Source organism: Canis lupus, chromosome 10 (assembly GCF_011100685.1).
Source record: "Canis lupus familiaris isolate Mischka breed German Shepherd chromosome 10, alternate assembly UU_Cfam_GSD_1.0, whole genome shotgun sequence".
Lineage (NCBI taxonomy): Eukaryota > Metazoa > Chordata > Mammalia > Carnivora > Canidae > Canis > Canis lupus.
Window position 1 is genome coordinate 32,727,302 of NC_049231.1, and position 23,806 is coordinate 32,751,107.

The 23,806-nt window shown below is 41.7% G+C and overlaps 1 protein-coding gene across 4 annotated transcripts in view; it reads left to right on the forward strand.

The window, feature by feature from the left end:
- The first annotated feature begins 7,857 nt into the window (after nucleotides 1-7,857).
- CRY1 (cryptochrome circadian regulator 1) overlaps nucleotides 7,858-23,806 on the forward strand; it is a 111,934-nt gene continuing 95,985 nt past the window's right edge. For 3 of the 4 annotated variants that reach the window (XR_005365672.1, XM_038550774.1, XM_038550775.1), the window contains exon 1: nucleotides 7,858-8,637. Coding sequence is in view for 3 of the 4 variants with exons in the window: in XM_038550774.1 (XP_038406702.1) it covers nucleotides 8,480-8,637 (158 nt within the window). In the remaining variant the exon portion in view is untranslated. The remainder of the gene's footprint in view (nucleotides 8,638-23,806) is intronic. The other variant, XM_038550773.1, reaches the window with a different exon arrangement.

The window sequence follows — 23,806 nt, forward strand, 5'->3', positions numbered from 1 at the left end:
AAAAAAAAATGTAGTTTATTTCCCCAGCATAAATACTACATTGTACAAGAAATCTACTTGGATTCATCTTCACCAGAATGATTCAGCTTCCCCCACACTCTGACGGGGCTTATTCTGCTCTTCTATGACCTACATGCCAGTCCAGTGAAGGCAGGAGAGTGCCGGGCAACTCACAGCCATTGGAGCTGGGAAAGTCTTCGTTTGTTTCCTGCCTCTTCCACTTTTGAGGATAAGTTGTGAGGATGTAACTGTTCTGAGCACTGGTTTTCTCATCTATAAAACAAGAAGAGTAATATCTATCTCATCGGGCTGTTGTGAGAAATAAATGGATCTAAAGTACTTAGCACAGTGCCTAATGTAGTAGCTCTGTGTCTGGCACATTAAGGACTCAATTGATTTTGGATAATTACAGAATTTTGCATTTTTATCCATTCACTTAATAAATATTGTGGGTTGTCTTGTCCATCTAGGCTGCTATATAGAATATCACAGTCTAGGCGACTTAACAACAAAAATTTATCCCTCACAGTTCTTCTAGAAGCAGTTTGTACAAGATCAGTTGCTAGTGAAGGCCTGCTTCAGGGTTGCAGACTGCCAACTTCTGGCCATATCATCACGTGGTGGAAAGGGCTAGGGATCTCTCTGGAGCCTCCTTCACGGAGCATTAATCCCAGGGGTTGGAGTTCCACCCTTCAGGACCGAAGTGCCTCGTAAAGGACTCACCTACTAATACCATCCCCTTTAGGGATTAGGATTTTAATATATGAATTTGGGGGTGGACATAGCATTCAGCACACATCATGGAGCTTACTCCACAGGGTAGGGAAAGACATATTGTATGGACTGAATTGTGTCCCCTCAAATTCAAATGTTGAGGCCCTAATTCCCAATGTGACTGGATTTGGAGATAGAGCCTTTATGGAAGTGATTAAGGTTATATGAGGTCATAAGGGTAGGACCCTGATCCAATAAAGTTTGGTGTCCTTATGAGAAGAAATACCAAAGAGTTTCCAGTGGTGCTGGCTTCCGCGTGTATGCTGTGTGTGTGTGTGTTTGTGTGTGTGTGTGCACGCGCCATTCAAGGGTACAGTGTGAAGACGGTCAGCTAGCCAGAAAGGGGGCCCTCACCCAAACCTGACTATGCTGCCATCTTGATATATTTTTTTTTTTTTTATGATAGTCACAGAGAGAGAGAGAGAGAGAGAGAGAGAGGCAGAGGGAGAGGCAGGCTCCATGCACCGGGAGCCCGATGTGGGATTCGATCCCGGGTCTCCAGGATCGCGCCCTGGGCCAAAGGCAGGCGCCAAACCGCTGCGCCACCCAGGGATCCCTTGATATATTTTTTTAAAGATTTTATTTATTTATTCATGAGAGACAGAGAGAAAGAGGCAGAGACATAGGCAGAGGGAGAAGCAGGCTCTATGCAGGAAGCCCCATGTGGGACTGGATTCCAGGGTCCTGGGATCACACCCTGAGCTGAAGGCAGATGCTCAACTGCTGAACCAGGTGTCCTGCCATCTTGATATTTCAGATGTCCAGTCAGCCTCCAGAACTATGAGAAATAAACTTCTGTTGTTCCAGCCACACAGTCTGTGGTGTTTTGTCAGGGCAGCTTCCACAGACAAATACACATACCTAAGAGAGAGAGAGAGTGCTATGAAGAAAAATAAAGTTGGGTAAAGGGATTATACAATGATGAGGAAGAGATACAGTGAACAGAAAAGACCTCCCCAAGAAGATGGCCCTGGAGCAGGTATACCTGAGAGAAAGGAGGGAGGAGCTATGAGAACATCTTGGAGAAGCATGTTCTAGATAGAGGGAACAGGGAGGGATCCCTGGGTGGCGCAGCGGTTTAGTGCCTGCCTTTGGCCCGGGGCGTGATCCTGGAGACCCGGGATCGAATCCCACGTCGGGCTCCCGGTGCATGGAGCCTGCTTCTCCCTCTGCCTATGTCTCTGCCTCTCTCTCTCTCTCTCTCTCTCTCTGTGTGACTATCATAAGTAAATAAAAAATTAAAAAAAAAAAAAAAAGATAGAGGGAACAGGGAGTGCAAAATCCGTGAGGTGGGAGCACTCTCAGACAGCCTGAGGAACAGCAAGGAGGGAGTAAGATGAAGAGAGGGAAGGTTAGGGAGGCCAGCCGATCCCAGGGCCAGATCACTGATATATGGTCTCTAGAGCTTCTATAATATTTGGTTGGATTTTGTAACAAGTACAATATTTTTGTTCACAAATCAGAGTCCAAAAGTAATTGTCTCTATTTTCTATAGCTAAACTAAGTTTTGGTCTTAACATCTCAACCTACTCCCTGGTCAAAAACTGGGATAGTGAATTCTGGATTTTCTTGGCCACTTCAGAATTCTCTTGTCATCCCACGTTTAAACTCAGTCCACTGTGAAAAATATCTCTGTTTCTCAGCTACTCTTCAGGTTAGCTTCTAAGTTCCCAGATGTCTAAGGAACAGTAAATCTTTAGAGGAAAAGGGGTGATTTGGCTGTCATTCCTCACTTGCCTACACTGCCATCTGCTAAATGTCTGTGTTGCTGTCTCTCCAGGATGGCGTCTGTTGAGATGCACATAGGGTTGTGTGGTCATTGGTTATAACCTTTCCCGACATTTTGCACAATACTGTCCCCTTTGGCAAAATCCCTTAGTTAGTTGGTTTTCTCTTTCTAAGGAAGAAGGGACATGTAGAAAAATCTAGCTGTTCTCTTAGCCAGGCACTGTCTGCCCAGTGGCATCCCTCACAGGCTTTTTTTCTGGGCCATAGTAGAGTGGTATGGGGACTCCATGGGGGTCAGGCACCAGATTTCAGATGGGAAGTTGGCATAAATGTCTTCTACTCTCAGAATGCCCTAAGGTCCTCTAGGAATCTGGAGCTAATCCTAAGCAAGAATTGGTGAAATACTATCTTTTTGTTTTATTTTTTTTTATTTTTTTATTTTTTAATTTTATTTATTTATGATAGTCCCACAGAGAGAGAGAGAGAGAGAGAGAGAGAGAGGCAGAGACATAGGCAGAGGGAGAAGCAGGCTCCATGCACCGGGAGCCCGACGTGGGATTCGATCCCGGGTCTCCAGATCGCGCCCTGGGCCAAAGGCAGGCGCCAAACTGCTGCGCCACCCAGGGATCCCTATCTTTTTGTTTTAGAAAAGATCAATGCATATCTGTTTTATTTGCCTTGCATACCCCATCTCATCTTGAAGAACTTTTATATAGTATTGGGGAGAGAGGAGAGAAGCAGCAAATTCTTCCTGATTTATATCTAGATTGAAGTCCTTGAATTTAGAACAAAAAACCTTTGTCCTCAACTTCTGCCCCTCTGAGGCAACAGAGGACTCACATCCAATGACCTGAATGGGGATGACCACAAGACAAAAAAAAAAGATCTGTGGCGGAAAAAGGTTGGGTAATATTACACAATATCATATTACCACATTTGTAACTATTTACACTTTTTTTTTTTTACTATTTACACTTTCTTTTTTTTTTTTTTTTTTTTATTTATTTATGATAGTCATAGTCACAGAGAGAGAGAGAGAGGCAGAGACACAGGCAGAGGGAGAAGCAGGCTCCATGCACCGGGAGCCCGACGTGGGATTCGATCCCGGGTCTCCAGGATCGCGCCCTGGGCCAAAGGCAGGCGCCAAACCGCTGCGCCACCCAGGGATCCCCTATTTACACTTTCTAAATGCATTTGGTCAACAAAAAGGATTAGAACAACCAAGAAAATTGTTTGCAAGTACATCTGTGTGGACTCAGTTGGTTAACAGATTGTATCAGTCCGTGTCCAATGAGGAGACAGAAATAACACAGTAAATCCAACAGGGAAGTTTCATTAAAATAATTATTCATTATAATGGGGATTTATAATTAACTATAACTAATGATAAAGGAGGGGGTAAGGGAACTATGGTGACTACTCCAGGCCACCTGAGGGAGAGGACCTAAGTTGGGAGAGTGTGAGGGTTTTTTCTAAGGGTGGGATTCAGACTTCATTGAAGATGGGGTGATTGTAGCTGCATGCACTGATCACATGCTCTACTTCTTACTTGTGTGTTGGCACATATCTCAAAAATCGCCTCTGCAAGATGGGGTCATGAGAGAACACAGTCCTTCAATTCAGAGGTTTACACACTTGTGTTTGTAGAGTCCTAGCATTTTTAAATAGTAGAGAAAACTTTGAAATCATCTAGTCCAATCCACTCATTTTATAAATGAATTAATCAGGCTAAGAAAACTTAGGTGACTTGTTCAAGATCATCAACTAATTAATGGCCAGTTAATTACCTAGTCTCTTCTTGTTAGTCCCATACTCTTTCTACCCCATGATGTTGGAGCCGACCAGAACTTCACATATTTTTTAAAAATATTTTATTTATTTATTCATGAGAGACACACAGAGAGAAGCAGAAACACAGGCAGAGGGAGAAGCAGGCTCCCTACAGGGAGCCTGATATGGGACTCAATCTCAGGACTCTGGGATCACAACCTGAGCTGAAGGCAGACACTCAACTGCTGAGCCACCCAGGCATCCCTTTCATAAATTTCTGACAATGCTCCTCATCCCTCCTTTATACCTTTAATCATAAATACTCACTCTGAAAACGAAGGTGAATGGTGGTAGCATTGAGGGACAGTATATGTAAGTAAGGAGATCGGATTCAAATGGTTTTGGTTTTTCTTTTTTCTTTTTTTTTTTTTAAGATTTTTTAATTTATTTATTCATGAGAGACACAGAGAGAGAGAGGCAGAGACACAGGCAGAGGAAGAAGCAGGCTCCATGCAGGGAGCCTGATGTGGGACTTGATCCCGGGTCTCCAGGATCATGCCCTGGGCTGAAGGAGGCCCTGAACTGCTGAGCCACCAGAGCTGCCCGGTTTTGGTTTTTCATCTTGTTTAACTTACATGTATTTCTGTGCTTTAGTATCTTTATCAGCAAAGCAGCCATAAGTTATTAATATATAATAATAAGCTGCCTCAGAAGATTATGAGGGTTAATAATAACCTAACATGCTTGGCACATAGTAGGTACTCAATAAATCATAGCAATTATTAAATGGTTACTCCTTCCATAAATAGATACATATTTTTTAAAGATTTTATATACTTATTTATTCATGAGAGACACAGAAAGATAGAGAGAGGAGCAGAGACCTAGGCAGAGGGAGCCTAGAAGCAGGCTCCATGCAAGGAGCCCGATGTGGGACTCGATCACAAATTCCGGGATCACGCTCTGAATCAAAGGCAGATGCTCAACTGCTGAGCCACCTAGGCATCCCCACAAATAGATATATTAGAGTAACCTTACCTGTGTGCCATTAAAAACCCTTTAGTCTTTGAGGAATGCACTGCTGACAGTACTGACACTTTTATAGTAAGTCAGTATTTTTATGTGTAAATGAAAGTTACACACATACCCCCACATACAGCTGCCTGTTAGAAAAAATGAACAATTAGTAAACATAAGTCAACTCTACACAGATCAATATTCTCTCTCTCCATTCCACAATTTCATTTGGATGCTTGAAAGCAATTCTTATGATGTCTTTAGGCATCATCTACTTACTTTAAAACTACGTAAAGTGAAACATAAAACACTATTATTTTAAAAAGTACAATATACCCCGGAGAACGAGGCAATCCAAGTGAGGGCACAACTCTGTGTGCTACATCCTATGCATAGATGATGGATCTTTCAGGGTGGTAATTACCCAAGGCTCATCTCCATTGATAAGAATAACAAATATTTAATACTTTATAGAGAACAAAGGGTTTTCATATATATAGCTTTAAATGCTCTTCAGAAACCAGAGAAAAGATGCTATGCCCTTTTTATGGCAGTAGAAGCAAGGTTAGGGAAGACTATCCAGACATTGGCTCACACATTGGCTCACTACATGATTAAAATTACAGTATTGTTGTATTAGTTTGCTAGAGCTGCTATAACAAAGTACCACAAAATGAGTGGCTTAGAACAATAGGAATTTATTGTCTCATCCTTCTGGAGGCTGGAAATCTGAAATCAAAGTGTTTCCAGGGTCATGCCACTTCTGAAGGTGTTAGAGAGGGATCTGTTCCAGGTCATTCTTCTAGCTTTGAATAATTCTTGGCTTATGGCACCATGACTCCAATCTTCACAAGCCATTCTCTTTGTGTGTGGGTCTGCCTCTGTGTCCAAATTTATAAAGACGCTAGTCATATTGCATGAGGGCCCACCTTAATGACATCATCTTAACTTGATCATCCACAAAGACCTTATTTCCAAGTAAGGTCACCTTCACAGGTACTAGGGATTATATGAATTTTAGGACACAACTCAACAATTGCCCTATCTTTCCTCCTTTTAACCTTGCTGGACACATTGGTGGCAGAGAGTATTCATTCATTCACTCATTCATTCAATAAACATTGCAGTGCATATGTGTCAGGCTCTTTACTGTGTATTGATGGTGCAAAAAACAAACTGGACAGCCACCCTGTCCTTGAGAAGTCACACTTTAGAGGAAATCAGAGATACATTATTATGATAATAAATATTATTGAACACCTACTTCATGCTAGGTATTAAAGTAGGTTCCCTTCATTTACTTTTCACAATAGTATGTGGGGTGATGTATCAGAGACACACCTGGGGAGATGGGTGTCTGTCCTAAATCTGCTCTGGACGACAGGAATATTTTTGCAAATTAGGTAGCACTTCATCTGAGTCTAAAGGCCTGTGTAGAAGTACACTAGATAGCTCAAAGGTTGCTGTGGTGAGTAGCACATTCTAAAGAAGAGCATTTTATAAAGGAAAAAAATAGCACGTGGGAAGGTTAAGAGACATAATCGTAAAATCCACCAATGCTGAGGCTTTTGTCTATTTCCCTCGGGTACCTACAGTGCCTGGTTCATTCAGCCATCGCCTAACGAATACAAGGGCATCACACGGCCAAAGGAATGCCCTGGCCTGAGGCTCACTGTCGCTAGAAAGGTGGACGAAGGCCTCTTTACGAAGAGGCTTGTTAATCACACCAAGGGTGAGAAATCAGGGCCGACAGGTTGAAGATACACATACAGCATGAGGGGATTCCGGGTGCCTGGCACCCGCCCTGCCCATTCCCCCTATTCCCCAGAACACGTCCCAGGGAGCCACCCCCACCCCCACGAGGGCCAGAAGAATGGAGGTGGGGCCCCAGGGAGCCACCCCCACCCCGCGAGGGCCGGAAGAATGGGGAGGAGCGCGCCAGCTCCACGCACTCCGAAGTCGGGTTTTTCGGCCAAGGCTGCACTGAAGGCTGCACAAGGCTGGGCCTGAAGTCTAACGGAGCTTTCTTCTCTGCCTCCAACGCGTCCAGCGCTCATTCCCCTTCCGGCTCCTCCGCCGACTCTCCGGGGACCCCCGGCTGTTGCAGGCCTTCCCGGAACGCCACAGGAGGAATCCCGGAGCGCGCTCCCTCCGCCGGCCGCGCCCTCCTTCCCTCTGGAACGCAGCGAGAGCGCACGCGCACCATCGGAGCCGAGCGCGCGCCCGCGAGCTCCCCGCATCCCCGTGCTCATCCGGGTCTCAGAGAACTTCAGCCAATAGGAGACGCTCACGGCCTCCAGGGGCGGGGTTAAGCCGTCCCTCACATGGGGCCTGTGGTCACCGCGCGCGCTTCTAGGCGACCAGCCGGCGGAGCAAAGGGGCCGAGGAAAAGAGCTCAGAGTCTGAGCAGGGGTCGACGGCTTTGAGATCAAGCAGCTGCCGCCGCCTAGAAGCGACTGAATCGCGAGCCGATCCCTCAGTCGGAGCCTCTGTAGTAAACACACTTCAGAAACGTGAGGTGCCGGGGGTCACGTGGGGAGCGCGCCCTCCAATGAGGAGCCGGGGGCGGGGCCGAGGCCGCTGACGCGGCGGTGGCGGCGGAGTCACCCGGGCAGCCTCGGGACCGGTCACCGGCCGGCAACCGTCCAGCGGCCTCGACCACCGCCTCGGTGCTCGCTCCTCTTCCCCGGGCCGAGAGACTGCGTGGCCGACGGTGGCTGGATCTCCGCTCCTCCCTCTCGGTGGCTGGCCTCAGGCGGGCCGTTTTCTTCTCAGGGGCCGCCTCGGTGGGGCGAGGTTTCCGTGACGAACCTCCTGGGGCTGCCGGCGCCGGTCGGGGCCGTCGGGGCGGCTCGGGCTCGTGGAACGTGCTCACTGCCGGGCCCCGAGGCCTCGGAGCGATGCGCCTCGTGCGAGCGGTGGCGGAGGGCGCCGGCTCCTAAAGGGCGTCACACCCGCACTCGGCTGACTGGGCAACCTCCATTCATCTTCCAGCTGCGCCTCCAGCGCCCGCTCCTTCTGCGGCCCCCTCCTCGGACTCGGTTGGCCCTTTCCCCCGCTGCCGCCCTGTCCCCACTGCTTGGGTGTGGCGGTTCCCCGTGGAAGCGGAGGTGACGGGGATGAGCCGGCCCTTCCTTCCTTGACTATCTGGGGAGGGGGGACCTGGGCGAGGACCCGCCGCGCCCCCGGGATGGGGGTGAACGCCGTGCACTGGTTCCGAAAGGGGCTCCGGCTTCACGACAACCCCGCCCTGAAGGAGTGCATCCAGGGCGCCGACACCATCCGCTGCGTCTACATCCTCGACCCCTGGTTCGCCGGCTCCTCCAATGTGGGCATCAACAGGTGGCGGTGAGTGGAAATGCCGTGGGACCTGGGGCTTTCGGTGTTTAACGGGTCAGGGTTTGACCCGCAGCCGGCCGGACCTGAGAATTTAGACCCGGGGCCGCCGTCCTTAGGCCGTTTCGGATTAGAGGTGCCTCGGGTAGTACGTAGAATTGGCTTAGTAGTTCCCTGCCGGAGCGTGCTGGCAGCCTGGATCACCTCGGCCTTCGTGTGTGAGTTACGTGCCTCCGCGCCACTGGAAACTTCCCCTGGTTTTGTGGGGCAGTTCTTAGCGGTGGAGCACAAGAAACGCCCTCCCGGTTCTCAGTGGCCGCTGGATTGATGTTCTTGGCTTCTTGGCGGCTTTCGGAAGGATCGCGGCTTTGGGTGTTTACGTTTGTGTGTGTCTAGGTAACTCATAGTGTGGGGAAAATCTTTCATTCAGTAGAGGCACTTCCAAATCCACTTTTCTTCCACCTCGAGGTCGCCGTAGGAAAAGCAAGGCAAACATCTGGTTTCTCTTTGCTCAGCTGTTCCTCTCAACTCCTCCTTGTGGTTGACGAGACAAAGCACAGTTTTTCTTTCTAGGCAAAGTATAAAGCCTTCTAGGGATTAGAGCACTGAAAAAAAAAATCTTCCGACAAGCTTTATGATCTTTTCCTGAAATCCCAGGCTAGATGATTTTTAGGCCCCCTGGTGGAAATGAAAGCGTTTGTTTTACAGATAGGGTTTTTTTTTTTTTTTAAGATTTTATTATTTATTCATGAGAGACCCAGAAAGAGAGAGTGAGAGAGAGAGGCAGAGACATAGGCAGAGGGAGAAGCAGGCTCCATGCAGGGAGCCTAACCTGGGAATCGATCCCAGGACTCCAGGATTACGCCCTGGGCTGAAGGCGGCGCTAAACCCCTGAGCCCTCGGGGCTGCCCTACAGATAGGTTATTGATCACTACTGTCTACCAGGCACTGCTTTAAACACCAGGGAGGTAGCAGGGAAAGAAACAGACAAAAATGCTTGTCCTTTTCCAGTACATGTCTCAGAAAGTCAAGTATATAGTAGTTTGAAAAAATTTCTCTGATCATAGTTGTGAATTGCGGGGGAGGAAGGTGGACAAGAAACAGGGGGCTGTTGCATTCATCCAGGTGAGAGATGATAGCCGCTTGAACCATAGTGATAGTGGTGGATGTGGTGAGTAGTCAAATGCTGGGCATATTTTGGAAGTGAGAATCCGCAATGTTAGCATATTGAATATGTGGTATTAAAGAAAGAGAAGGGATTAGGAAATTATTTCAAAATTGTTGGTTTGAGGACCTAGGGTTAAGTGAAGTTGTTTGCAGAAGCCAGTGGGAGGGTGATTGGAGTTCTCTTTAGGACTTGATTAAGTTTGAGATGTTTATTACACATCCAGGTAGATATGGCAGATTGGCAGTTGGATATATTGGGTGCTCAGGACAGAGTTCCAGGCAGGACATATAAATTGGAAGGTTATCAGTTTGTAGATACCATTTAAAGCCATTTATTCGTTCATCCATTCATTGAACAAATATTATCATGCACCTACCACATGCCAGGCATTGTTTTAGGGCATTCAGCGTTAACAAAAATAGCTAAAAAATCCCTACCCTGTTAAAGTTAAATTCTAGTGGAGCCATGAGACTGTATGAGAACATAAGGAAGTGAATGTAGATAGAAAACAGAGTAGGTCCAAGGACTGAGTCTTCAGTACTCTAATGTATAGACATTGTGGAGCTGTGGAAGAATTAGCATAGGAAATTGAGAAGGAATATCTAGTAAGATAAGAAGAAAACCCAGAAGAGTTTTGGTGTCTTAGAGGCCAAGTAAAGAAAATGTTTCCAACAGCGTGCTTTACCTATGTCAGGTGTTGCTGATAGGTCAAGTAAGATGAAGACTAAAAACTGAAAATCGTATTTAGGATTTTGAAGCCATTTATAGTCTTGACTGGAGTGGTTTCGGTAGTTTCTGGAATGCCAAAGAGAGACTGAGAAGAGAGAATTTGGGGGACAATTCAGCTCTTTTAGGGGAGTTTTGCTGTAAGAGGATCAGAAAAATGATGGTTCCTGGATTGGGATGTGAACTCGAGAGGACTTTTTTTTTTTTTAAAGATTGGAGAAATTGCAGTATGTTTCTGTGCTTATGGAAATGATATAATAACTGTATATAAAAGCATTCATTAGCAGAATTGATGTCATTAATGCAAATTCTGAGGAAAGATAAATGTAATATATTTTAGTGTATTAACAGTATCTTTAAAAATAGAATAATAATTCCCTTTTCATAAAATTGTTAAAGAGGATTATATTAGTTAACAAATGTAATATGCTTAAAATGTGACTGATAGTAGTAAGTGCTTTTTTTGTTATTTGCTACTAAATTGAAAGCCCTAGGTGAGTAATATCTAATTAAATGTTTGCAGTCCATTTCTTCTAGAGTATTTGATAAGTTTATAAAATCTAGACTTTAAGCTTCTGTAGCATGGGGATTATATGTTGCTTATCTTTGTACACCCAGCCACTCACACTGTCAAATGAGTGAAATATAACTTGTAAGCATAGTAGGAATAGTCCTATATTTTTCTTTTTTTCTCTCTCATATTTTCCTTTTTAAAAGATTATTTTTAACTATTAACTATTGGTCTTTCTAAAAGACGCGTAAAGATGGAAATAATGAATAGACTTTTTTTCTTCTAGAGACTAAGTTATAAAAAGGTAGGGACAGAATTTTATTTAGTCTGTTCTCATAGCACCAAATTCATTGCTTTTCATATACTTATAGCTCAGTTACTGTTTATTGAATGAAGTGACATCCAGGAGTCAGTAATTTTATACTTAAACAATTTTATTCATTTCTTTATTTACCATAGTATAATGGGCAATCTCCTTACTTGGCATTCAGGCTATCTGGTGGTTTCTATCATATTTCCTTCTGCCATTTCCTTCAGTCAACAGCATTTCCTAGATTTTTGGATTTGATTTAATAAAATTTATTTTGCCTAAGTAAATAAACAAAACTTTTTTTTTTAAAGTAGGTTCCATGCCCAGCATGGAGCCCAGTGTAAGGCTTGAACCCACCACAACCTTAAGATGAAGACCTGAGCTGAGATCAAGAGTAGGTTGCCCAACCGACTGAGCCACCCAGGTGCCCTCCAAAATTACCTTTTAATATTGCCATCATTTCATTTAAAAAGGATGCTTTAACATTTAAAAAGAAAGTTTGAAGCACATTATTGGAAAATAAAGGATAATCCTTTGACTTGAATAAATTAAACTTTATGAAAATTCACTTTGCCTTATCAGTGAAAACGTTATCTTGAATTTGACATATTTAGGATTTTTTTTTAATTTTAATTTTTATTATTATTATTTTTTAAGATTTTATTATTCATGACAGACAGAGAGAGAGGCAGAGACACAGGCAGAGGGAGAAGCAGGCTCCATGCAGGGAGCCCAACGTGGGACTCGATCCCGGGTCCCCAGGATCACACCCTGGGCTGAAGGCAGCGCTAAACCCCTGGGCCACCGGGGCTGCCCCATATTTAGGATTAAATGATTTAAAATATTTTCAGTTATGGCTCAGTAGAGTATGCCACCTTTTTTTTTTTTTTTTTTTTTTAATATTTTGTTTGTTTATTCATGAGAGACATAGAGAGAAGCAGAGACATAGGCAGAGACATAGGCAGAGGGAGAAGCAGGGTCCTCACAGGGAGCCCGATGTGGAACTCAGTCCCTGGACTCCGGGGATCATGCCCTGAGCTGAAGGCAGATGCTCAACTGCTGAGCCACTCAGGCGTCCTGTAGAATATGCCACTCTTGATTTCAGGGTTGTGAGTTCACACTGCACTTTGGGTATAGAGCCTACTTTAAAAAATTTCAATTCTTTCCTTATCTCTTTTTAGACTTATACTACACAAAAACTTATATGCAAATATTCAGTCATAAAAAGAAATGAAGTACTGATACATGCTACAACGTGGATGAAGCTTAAAAACATTATGCTGAGTGAAGAAGCCAGGCACAAAATTCCACAAATTATTTGATTATATTTATATGAAATGTCTAGAATATGTGCAGATATGTAGAGACAGAAAGTAGATTAGTGGCTTCTTAGGGCTAGGCAGGTTGGGCGAGCCGAGAGGTCGTAGCTAAGGAGCACAGGGTTTCTTTGTGAGGTGATGAAAATGTTCTAGAAGGTGATAGTTGCACAACTCTTTGAATATACTAAGAAAATACTGGATTGTACACATAAAAAAAAAATCTACCCACTCCTTTCAGGTCCAGTCCACATGCCACCTTTTCCATAATAATCTTTTTTATCATGTTGTCTGGGATGTTTTACAGTCTTGTGAACTTTTAGGCTATTTTTTGATATTGCTTCCCATATCACCATCAAATATCATTAAAAATAAGTAAATACTTCTTTAATTTGTAAATATTGATACAGTCCTCATATATTCTTTTTTCCTTCGTTTAACAGATTGCAATTCTTTTTCCTGAAGAGAAGGTACAATTTCATCAACCAAAAATTTATTTTTCATTCATATTTATGGTAGGCACTATTTTGGTAATGGAGATAGAATAGTGAATAAGAAAAAGTCCCTGCCCTTGAGGTCCTTTTAGTACAGGAGGATAAAGAGGCAGTAAAACAAATATAATATGTCAGGTGGTAGTAAGTGTAATGGAGAGAAATAAAGCAGAATGTGAGAACAGAGACCTAAAGAAAGGGAGGTAAAAGGCTGTACGGATATTTAGGGGGGAGAGCTCTCTCTGTATTCTCTACAGTTTCTAATATAGTGTCCCATACAAAGTAGGCATTTGCTAAATATTTTTAAAATTCTCTTTGTTAAGTCTAGGGTTTAGGAGTATGACAGTTGCTTCATTTAGCTTTGATGCTAATGTGTATCTTAAAATTCAGAGAAATAATTTTCAGTGAAGGGATTATCTTTGACATTTAAACTTCAACATGTTTAAAATACAATTGACGTTATCACACGTAGATCTCTTAATTTTCAGTCCAAATCTATAAATATACCCACATACTTACCCATTCTTTCCTTCTACTGTCTAATTTTGGTAGAAGAGACATTGCTTTCCCTATTCAAAACTAGTCTCCAGCTATACCCCATTTTAAACTGCTTATATTTTTTACAACTTTATTGAGGTATAGTTGACAAAAATTGTGTATATTCAAGGTGTATAGTATGATGCTTTGATATACACACATACACATATATTTTTTAAAGATTTTATTTATTTATTCATGAGAGACACAGAAAGTAAGAGGCAGAAACATAGGCAGTGGGAGAAGCAGACTCCATGCAGGGAGCCTGATGTGGGACTCAGTCCTGGGACTCCAGGATTATGCCCTGGGCTGAAGGCAGGCAGGCGCTCAACTGCTGAGACACCCAGGCGTCCCACACACATACACATATTGTGACTCTTGTTTTTTTTTAAGATTTTATTTGACAGAGAGAGCATGCATGTTTGCACATAAACAGAGTGAGTTGGAGAGGGAGAAGCAGGCTCTCTGCTGAGCAGGGAGCCTGATGTGGGGCTCCATCCCAGGAACCTGAGATCATGACCTGAGCTGAAGGCAGATGCTTAATTGACTGAGACACCCATGAGAGGTGCCCCATGACTCTCATTTTTGATAATTTATTTTCTTATCCTTTCTTTAACCTCCTTTTGGTTTGCTTCCAGTCAGCATATATAGATGTTTAAGTCGGGGGTTCTGTAAGAACAAGAAAGCCAGTAGAGGAACAAAACCTACCCTTGAGTATGTTTCTTTCCTGCAACTATGTTTTTCAGTTCCTTTATAGCCAAACTTCATGAACAAAATATCTAATACTGGCTAACTTCATTTCTTTATCTTCTTTTCAACCTTCCATCCACTCCTAGTCTGGGTTCCACTTCATCTACTCCACCAAAACATTTTTCAACCAAAGGATATTTTAAAATGTTTCATTCCTTGACTTTTTACTGTGTTGGGCACTTCTGACCACATTTTCCACCTCCCCCTTTGCACTGGTTAGAGGACCCTGCCCTGTTTTTCTGCCAAAGCTATTAGTGTTCTTCCTTGATTTCTCTTTTTCTGTTCAGCCCTTAAATGCCTCTTAGGTCTGTGATCTCCACTCTTTTTTCATTGTACATTCTTAGGCAGTCTCATCTCTCTTCAAAAAGTAAGTTACGGGATGCCTGGGTGGCTCAGCGCTTAAAGCATCTGCCTTTGGCTCTCTCTGTGTGTGTGTCTCTCATAAATGAATGAATGAATGAATGAATGAATGACAGTTACTGTTTACCCAGAATTCACAAATCATCTTCAGCTCATATCTCCTGATCTCCAGATGTGCATCCATTATATATGAATTTCCTGCCTATTTGAATGTATTGTATTACCTTAAACTCAACTTGTTCAAAACAGAGACCATTGGGGCACCTGGGTAGCTCAGTCAGTTAAGCATTTTGACTCTTGATTTTGGCTTAGGTCATGATCTCAGGATTGTGAGATGGAGCCCTGTGTCAGGCTCCGTGCTAGGCATGGAGCCTGCTTGAAATTCTGTCTCTCCCTCCCCATCTTCACCTCCCTCCTTCTCCTCTTTAAAAAAAATAAAAAACCACAGAGATCATCTCCATTATCTCTATCTCAAAACCAAACTGACTTTTCCTCTGCATCTTATCTTCATATATAAAATACTACCATTTGCCCAGTTGTTCAACTGACAGATTAGATTGGTAATTATATTTAAATTTATTCAGAAAATATTTGAGTTCCTACTGTGTGCCAGTCACTTTGTTAATTTCTGTGGGTAAATGGAAGTCAATAGATAATTTCTCTGCCCTCAGAGAATTTACAATATAAAGAAGGATTTATTCAGAAATAAAATAATCATAGAAATGCATTCTTCTGTCTCCATTGTCACTTTAGCACATACCGTCAACTTTTTTGCCTGGATTATTTGAGTAGTTTATGAATCATTGTTCCCCTTCCCCTTCTCTAATTCATTCTCTGTAGGGCTACCAGAGTGATCCTTTAAAATTGCAAATCTGTTTATGTCCTTTACTCTTAAAAATCCTTCAGTGACATTTCTTTACCTTTAGGTTAAAGTTCAAAAACCATAACATAGTATAAAATCCTTGTATAATCTAGTCCTTTGCTTCATTTTCCAGCCTTAGAGGATTGCTTCATTGAGGCATTTGAGCTGAGCCTTGAAGTATAAGATGAATCTGAATAATCACAGGATAGATGGAAGGAATTCCATCCAGGCTGAGGGAAGAAAATTTCAGCCTAAGGAAATAATATGAGGGAATGCACAGTATTCTGCTACTGGTATAGTTGTTAGTATAACTGAATCCTATGGTGCATGAAAGGACAGGAGGTATTATATAGTACTCTTTTGGGTTAGTACTCTGGATGGTTTTGTCTGAGTCAAACAGGCTTAAGCAGAGAGAGCTAGCTTATTGGCAAATGTAACTGAACAGTCCAAGAGAAAGTGGCTGCAGACATGGATTGGTGCTAGGCCTCAGAAGATGTCTCCAGGACCAGATTTCCCGCTTTGCATCTCCAAACTTCACTTATATGGTTTGGCTTTTCTGGCTGTCCTCTGGTGGTGAAATATATCAATAACAATAGTAGTTACGGAAGTAAAAGCATATGCCTCTGCCCCAGAAGTCTTAGCAAAAGTCTGTGGCACTTCAGTGGCTCTCCTATGACCAATTTATGAACCAGTCATTGTAAACATTTCTGTGAGCTGCAATTGTGCGCCTCATGGGTGGAATCAACTCAACTGGACTGAAGTAACTGAAGTAGAATGAGTAGAAAGTAGGTGGATGTCCTAAAACGATAGATACTTATTATGTAAGAACTCAGATCAGAAGGTGGGACTAAGTCAGAAAAATGTTGACTCCCGTTTGAAGAAATGTAACTTTGGCAGCTGAATAAATTATAGAGGAAAGAGCTAGTAGAGCATTGTGGAGGCTTTATCAGTAGTCCATTGAAAGATAATGTAGGCTTCAATTAGAGAAAAGTCTGTAAGGAAGGAGAACTTCCAAGAGAGTGATTGTAGAGGTGTGATGGACACTTTAGGTGACTGTCTAAAAAAGGCAGTTTCAGAGAGGCAGTAGAATGGGAGATTCTCATGCTTTGTGCCTCTTTGACAATTAGCCATTAAGTTAGAACACAGGATTAGACCATATTTAGATGAGGAAAAGAATGAGTTTGGTTTAGGTCACCGCTGAATTTGAGGTATTGCTAAGATATCAACATGAGAAATGGAAAAAATAGAAGTTCACGTTTGGAGATTATAGACATTAGAACTGTGGATATGGGAATAATAATTCCTACATAATAGGTAAAACATGACTGATGATATTGGAATAAGATGCATCAAAATCTTGGGGGTTTCTATAAGATGAATAGAAACTGGTGAAGGAAACTGAGGATAATCAAAGAGGTAGAAAGAGGGATCCCTGGGTGGTGCAGCGGTTTGGCGCCTGCCTTTGGCCCAGGGCGCGATCCTGGAGACCCGGGATCGAATCCCACGTCAGGCTCCCGGTGCATGGAGCCTGCTTCTCCCTCTGCCTGTGTCTCTGCCTCATTCTCTCTCTCTCTGTGACTATCACAAATAAATAAAAATTAAAAAAAAACAAAACAAAACAAAGAGGTAGAAAGAGAAGCCTACCAAGTACTGCATCATGGAAATCAAAGGTGGCAAGACTTTTTCTTCATTGTGCTGAAGAAGGCAGGTTAGGATGAGTTTTGACAGTTATGTGGGAAAAATAATCAGTGACTTGGAAACAGATGGAAGAAATAACTTTGTGTCTTGAATGCTGGGCAGTGGACCCTCCAGAATATAGAGGACCCTCCAGAAATTGTATTATTCTAATTTAGGGATATGTACTTTTGTCCTTGATTGTCTAGACTGCTTTATAGCTCTGTAAAAAGAGATCAAAGACAAAGTGTAGATAAAAATTATGGTGCTGGCCAGTCAAAATGGCCAAACTAAGGAAACAACAGATATTGGTGAGGTTATGGAGAAAGGAGAACTCTCTTACACTGCTGGTAGGAATGCAAAATACAGCTACTCTGGAAAACAGTGTGGAGGTTCCTCAAAAAGTTAAAAAAATAGTGCTACCCTATGACCCAGCAATTGCACTACTAGGTATTTATCCAAAGGATACAAACATAGTGATTCAAGGGGACACATGCACCCCAATGTTCATAGCATTAATGTCTGCAATAGCCAAACTATGAAAAGAGCCCAGATGTCCATCAACAAATGAATGGATAAAGAAGATGTGGTGTGTGTGTGTGTGTGTCTGTGTGTACGCACACATATATACTACACAATGGAATATTAGCCATCAAAAAGAATGAAATCTTGCCATTTGCAGTGATGTGGATGGAAGTAGAGGGTATTATGCTGAGTGAAATAAGTTAAAGACAAATCTATGGTTTCACTCATGGAAGAATTTAAGAAACAAAACAAAACAAAACAAAAAACAGATGAACGTGGGGGAGGGGAAGGAAAAAAATAAGACAATCAGAGAGGGAGATAAACCATAAGAGACTCTTAACTATAGGAAACTATCGGGTTCTTGCAAAGAGCCTGCTTCTCTCTGCCTATGTCTCTGGCTCGCGCACTCTCTCTCTCTCTCAATCTCTCTCTGTCTCATGCATAAATACATAAATCTTTAAAAAGAAAAAAAAAGGAAACAGGGTTGCTAGAGGGGACATAGGTGGGGGGGTAACTGGGTGATGAGCATTAAGGAAAGCACTTGACAAAATGAGCCGAGTATTATATGCAACCGTTAAATCACTAAATTCTAACTCTGGAAAAAAAAAAGTTATGGTGCTGGGACAACTGAACAGCTACATGAAAAAGAATGAAACTGGACTACTTTCATACATCATACACAAAAAGAAACTCAAAATGGATTAAAGACCTAACTGTGAGACCTGAAACCATAAAATTCCTGGAAGAAAACAGTAATTTCTTTGACATCAGCTGTAGAAACATTTTTCTGGATGTCTCTTCAGGCCAGAGAAACAAACCCAAAACTAAACTATTGGGACTACACCAAAATAAAAATTTTTGCACAGTGAAGGAAACCATACACAAAACAAAAAGGCAGCCTAGTGAATGGAAGATGTTTGCAGGTAATATATCTGATAAAGGGTTAATACCCAAATTTGTGAAGAACTTATATAACTCAACACTAAAAAACAAAACAATTTGATTAAAAAATGGTCAGAGGACCTGAATAGATAGTTGGCCATACAGATAACCAACAGGCACATGAAAAGATGCTCAACATCACTAGTCATGAAAATGAAAATCAAAACCACAGCATGATACCTCACACCTGTCATAATGGCTATAATTAAAAACGGGACTCAAATACAAAGAAGAGACTCAAATACAGAGAACATTGTGTACTATTGGTGGGAATGCAAATTGGTGCAGCCACTGTGGAAAACAGTATGGAGATTCTTCAAAAAATTAAAAATAGAAATCCAGATGATCCAGCAATTCCACTACTGGATATGTATCCAAAGAAAATGAAAACACTGATTCAAAGAGATGTATGTACCTCTGTGTTTGTTGCACCATTATTTACCATAGCCAAGATATGGAAGCAACTCATGTGTCTGTTGATAAGATAAATGGGTAAAGGAGATGTGGAAAAAAAGTGGAATTTTACTCAGCCATAAAAAAGAATGAAATCTTGCCATTTGCAACATCCTAGGTGGACCTAAAGAATAAGTCAAATAAGTCAGATATGATACCATATGATTTCACTCATGTGGAATTTAAGAAACGAACAAAGAAAAAAGAGTCCAACAAAAAAGACACTCAAATACAGAGAACAAACTGGTGGTTACCAGAGGGGGTGGGTGTGGAAGTGGGTGAAATAGGTCAAGGGAATTAAAAGTACACTTACCTTGATGAGCACTGAGAAATTTACAGGATTGTTGAATCATTACATTGTACACCTGAAGCTAATATAACACTGTGTTTAATTACACTTGAAATAAAAATATTTTAAAAAGTTAAGAGTTAGAAAACTGATAACAAATGTTTCCTGTCCATAGCAATGCAAATTATTTCTGTTAATGTCATTCATATGAATTTTGTAGCATGAGCAGTGTAACTCTCTGTATGGCAGATTCTCATTTTAACGAGTTTTAACATCTTATTGGTTCATTCACTATGAATTAAGTAAAATCTCTGCCATATTCATTTAATATTTTTAGGAGAGTCATGATTGAGGGATTGATGAGTTTTTATGGGAAAGGTAAGACATAAGTTGGTTGCACAGATTCTGGACAGGCTGAGGAAAGTGAATTCTGGGCACATCACCAGACTTCTAGTCAAGACAGGGTGATAAATACGAAATAAGATATATAAAATAAAATGTGAGGCCCCACTGTAGAGTTCTTTGAATAACAGACTGAAGTGAGTTTAGAATTATCTGGCTCTTTAGATTCTTTTTTTTTTTTCTTAAAGATTTTATTTATTTATTCATGAGAGACACAGAGAGAGACGCAGAGACACAGGCAGAGAGAAGGAGGCTCCTTGCAGGGAGGTCCACAGGGGACTCGATCCCATGTCTCCAAGGTCACACCCTGGGCTGAAGATGGACGCTAAACCGCTGGGCCACCCGGGCTACCCGACTCTTTAGATTCTAATCCCCATTTACCTACTGAGTAGCAGTGGTACTGATTTTGGGTAGGTCACTTGCCCTTCATTTGATTCATTTAGGAAACATTCATTAAGAGCCTGTTTTGCAAGGCACTGGGGGTACAATGATGAAAGTCAATGTTCCTGCTCATAGAGAAACCTTCACACCATTAAAGGACAAATGATTAGAATATAGAATGTTAAATAGGACCTCTTAAAAAATATGCAGATTTTGGGAGCACAGAGGAGACAACCCTAGGAGAAGGAGAGGGAGAAAGTAGTAGTAGAGGTGATTAGTGTGTGTGTGGGAAGGGGGAGTGGGTAAGAGGAAGGAGGGAGTGAAATACTGGTTTAAGAGGAGTTCCAGAGATTTTTTTTTTTAAGATTTATTTATTTATTTATGATCGACATAGAGAGAGAGAGGCAGAGACAACACAGGAGGAGGGAGAAACAGGCTCCATGCCGTGAGCCCGACGCAGGACTTGATCCCGGGACTCCAGGACAGCGCCCTGGGCCAAAGGCAGGTGCCAAACCGCTGAGCCACCCAGGGATCTCCAGAGTTCCAGAGATTCTTGAGTCAATATCCTGATGAGAAAAAGAAAGTACCAAAAAAGCTCTAATATCTGATACCATTGGAACCAGCAATTAGTTATCTGAAAAAGGCAAACATAAAGAACATACATAAGTATATGTTAATTTGACAGCTTTTGATGTGTAAGACAAAATTCGAGATCTCAATTCTGCTCACTTCTTTATCCATATTCATTCCTTAGGTGGTCTCATTTAGTCACAAACTTGAATGCCTCATGATTTGCTATCATGTGTTTCCTGCCCTGACCTCTGTCTTGAGCTCCACATCCCCATATCCAGTGTTTTTATTCGGATTCCAAATAAGTGTCTTCCACTTGGTTTTGCCTCCATCTTACTCACCTACCATGGTTTCTCAGTAAATGACAACATTTACGTTGGTGCTCTGAAAATACCCAGGAGCCATCTTTTTTTCATTTCTTTTTTCCTTCAGAACCTCGTGTCTAGTCCTCTGGCAATTATTATGGCTTTTCCTTAAAAATAACTTTCTTACCCTTTCAAATCTTACCCTTTCATTGCTGTCATACCATCGAAGTCAGCAATATTTTGTTTTCCAGAACATTGCAATAGCCTCCTAACTTCTACTTCATTTTTATTTTATTTTATTTTTTAACTTATGATAGTCACACAGAGAGAGAGAAAGAGAGAGAGGCAGAGGGCGAAGCAGGCTCCCATGCACCAGGAGCCTGACGTGGGATTCGATCCCGGGTCTCTAGGATGGCGCCCTGGGCCAAAGGCAGGCGCTAAACCACTGCGCCACCCAGGGATCCCTACTTCATTTTTATACCTGCCTTCCCAGTCTGTTCCACGTGGAAGTCAGAGGAACATTTTAAAAACCTTGATCAGATCAGGCCATTTCTGTGGTCAGCATCTTCCCATCGCTTCCACGGTATTTGTATTTTCTACTTCTCTACCTGGAATATTATGTCAGATCTTGGCAGGGAGGGACTTTTTCTGACCATCCTATGTAAAGTAGTTGTCTCTACTTCTATATACTTCCCACTTTTCCCTTTATATCTCCTTGCCCTGTTTTATTTTCCATGGCATCTGTAACTACCTGAAATTATGTACTTAATTACTCCTTTAGCAGATTACACAAAAGAGGGATTAATTCATTGTTGCTTCCTCATTATTCATTATTGGCTTTTCAGCCCTATAATAGTGGTTCTTAGTTGTTGGTGCAGAGATGCTTATGGGCTCCTGAGACACTTTTAGTTAAGCCAAAACTGTCTTCATAATAATATTGACATTATTTAACTTTTGAAACTGTTGGCTCCCATGTGTATACCCTAAGTTTTCTAGAAGCTACGTGATAAGTAGTGACATTATTGCAGCGATGGCTAATGGAATGTGTGGTGGTGTAGTCTTGGGTTTTAGTTTTCTCAGCTTTAATTTCTCATGTAAATAATTGGTAGATATTACCTATAAGATAGTGCTCTTTGAGATTATTCAGTAATTTTAAAGAATATAAAAGGTTCTAAGACCAAAAAGTTAACATAGATGTTCCACATGTACTTGGGGGGTGAGTGTATAAGTGAATATTGTTCTGCTGATTTTATTGATGGAGTTTCATGTTGGCTCTCATAAATTACACCCATAGTCTGATACGGCCTATTTTTTTTAAAGTTGCTTAAAACCTTAAAGACCCCTGTGAAGCAAACTTGAGTACAACATTTCTTTAGTACATTTTTTCTTATGATTTGTTATAAATTAGAAATTAGAAACTTTTTTAGTGATTCACCTATTATCAAGCCATTTTGAAGCATTCAATTTAGTTTTCAATAAAACAACTTTTTTAAAAAAAATTGAAGTATAGGGCAGCCCCAGTGGCTCAGCAATTTAGCGCCGCCTTCAGCCCAGGGCCTGATCCTGGGGACCTGGGATCGAGTCCCACATTGGGCTTCCTGCGTGGAGCCGGCTTCTCCCTCTGCCTCTCTCTCTGTCTCTCTGTCTCTCGTGAATAAATAAAAAAAATCTTAAAAAAGAAAATTGAAGTATAGTTAACATAAGGGTTATATTAATTTCAGGTGTACAGCATGGTGAGTTGACAAAAAAAAACTGCTTTCTTTCTACATTCATTTAATCAGTACATACAAAATTTAATTACACGATTATAGTTAAGTTCAACTGACATAAGCAGGTTTGACTCTTGATATGCCTAGAACTTTAACTGATTAAAACAGGAATCAGATGTACTAGAAAGTGATAGCTTGCTTTTCTCAAGCTGAAATTAGCCTTGGCCATCAGTCAGTGTTGGGCTCTGTTTTACAGAGGATTTAGAGAGATTTATGATTTCTTTGATGGTAATAGGAAAAATAATTATTAGTATTCTTAAAGATGTTAACTACAGGTTTTTAAGATCTGACATTTTATTTTAAGATTTGGCATTTTAAAACTCTCACATATTTTTGTTTTGGATTGCTTATTTGTTTTAATTGGGTATTAGGGTTTCCTAGAGATAAAAGAAGGAAAAATGCTATTTTAAAAATGGGATTCTATTGACTCTACCTGCTTTTGCCATATTTATCTTTTTTTTTTTTTTTTTTTTAAGATTTTATTTATTTATTCATGAGAGACAGAGAGAGAGAGGCAGAGATACAGAGAGAGAAGCAGGCTCCAAGCAGGGAGCCTGATTTGGGACTCCATCCTGGGACTCCAGGATCACGCCCTGGGCCAAAGGCATGTTCTCAACCACTGAGCCACCCAGGTGTCCCATTGTCATTTTTATCTTATTCCATCTTTACCTCTCAGTAGCAACAATAACAACAAACTAAATATCTTAAAGACTTTTGTAGTGTCTTTAGTTTTTGCTGTTTCAAGTGATAATGGCCAGCAGGAATTAAAAGGCTATAAATTTAATGACTTAATATTAAATTATTGTATAGTGTATACATGCTGGAGAATGTGCTTGGTTT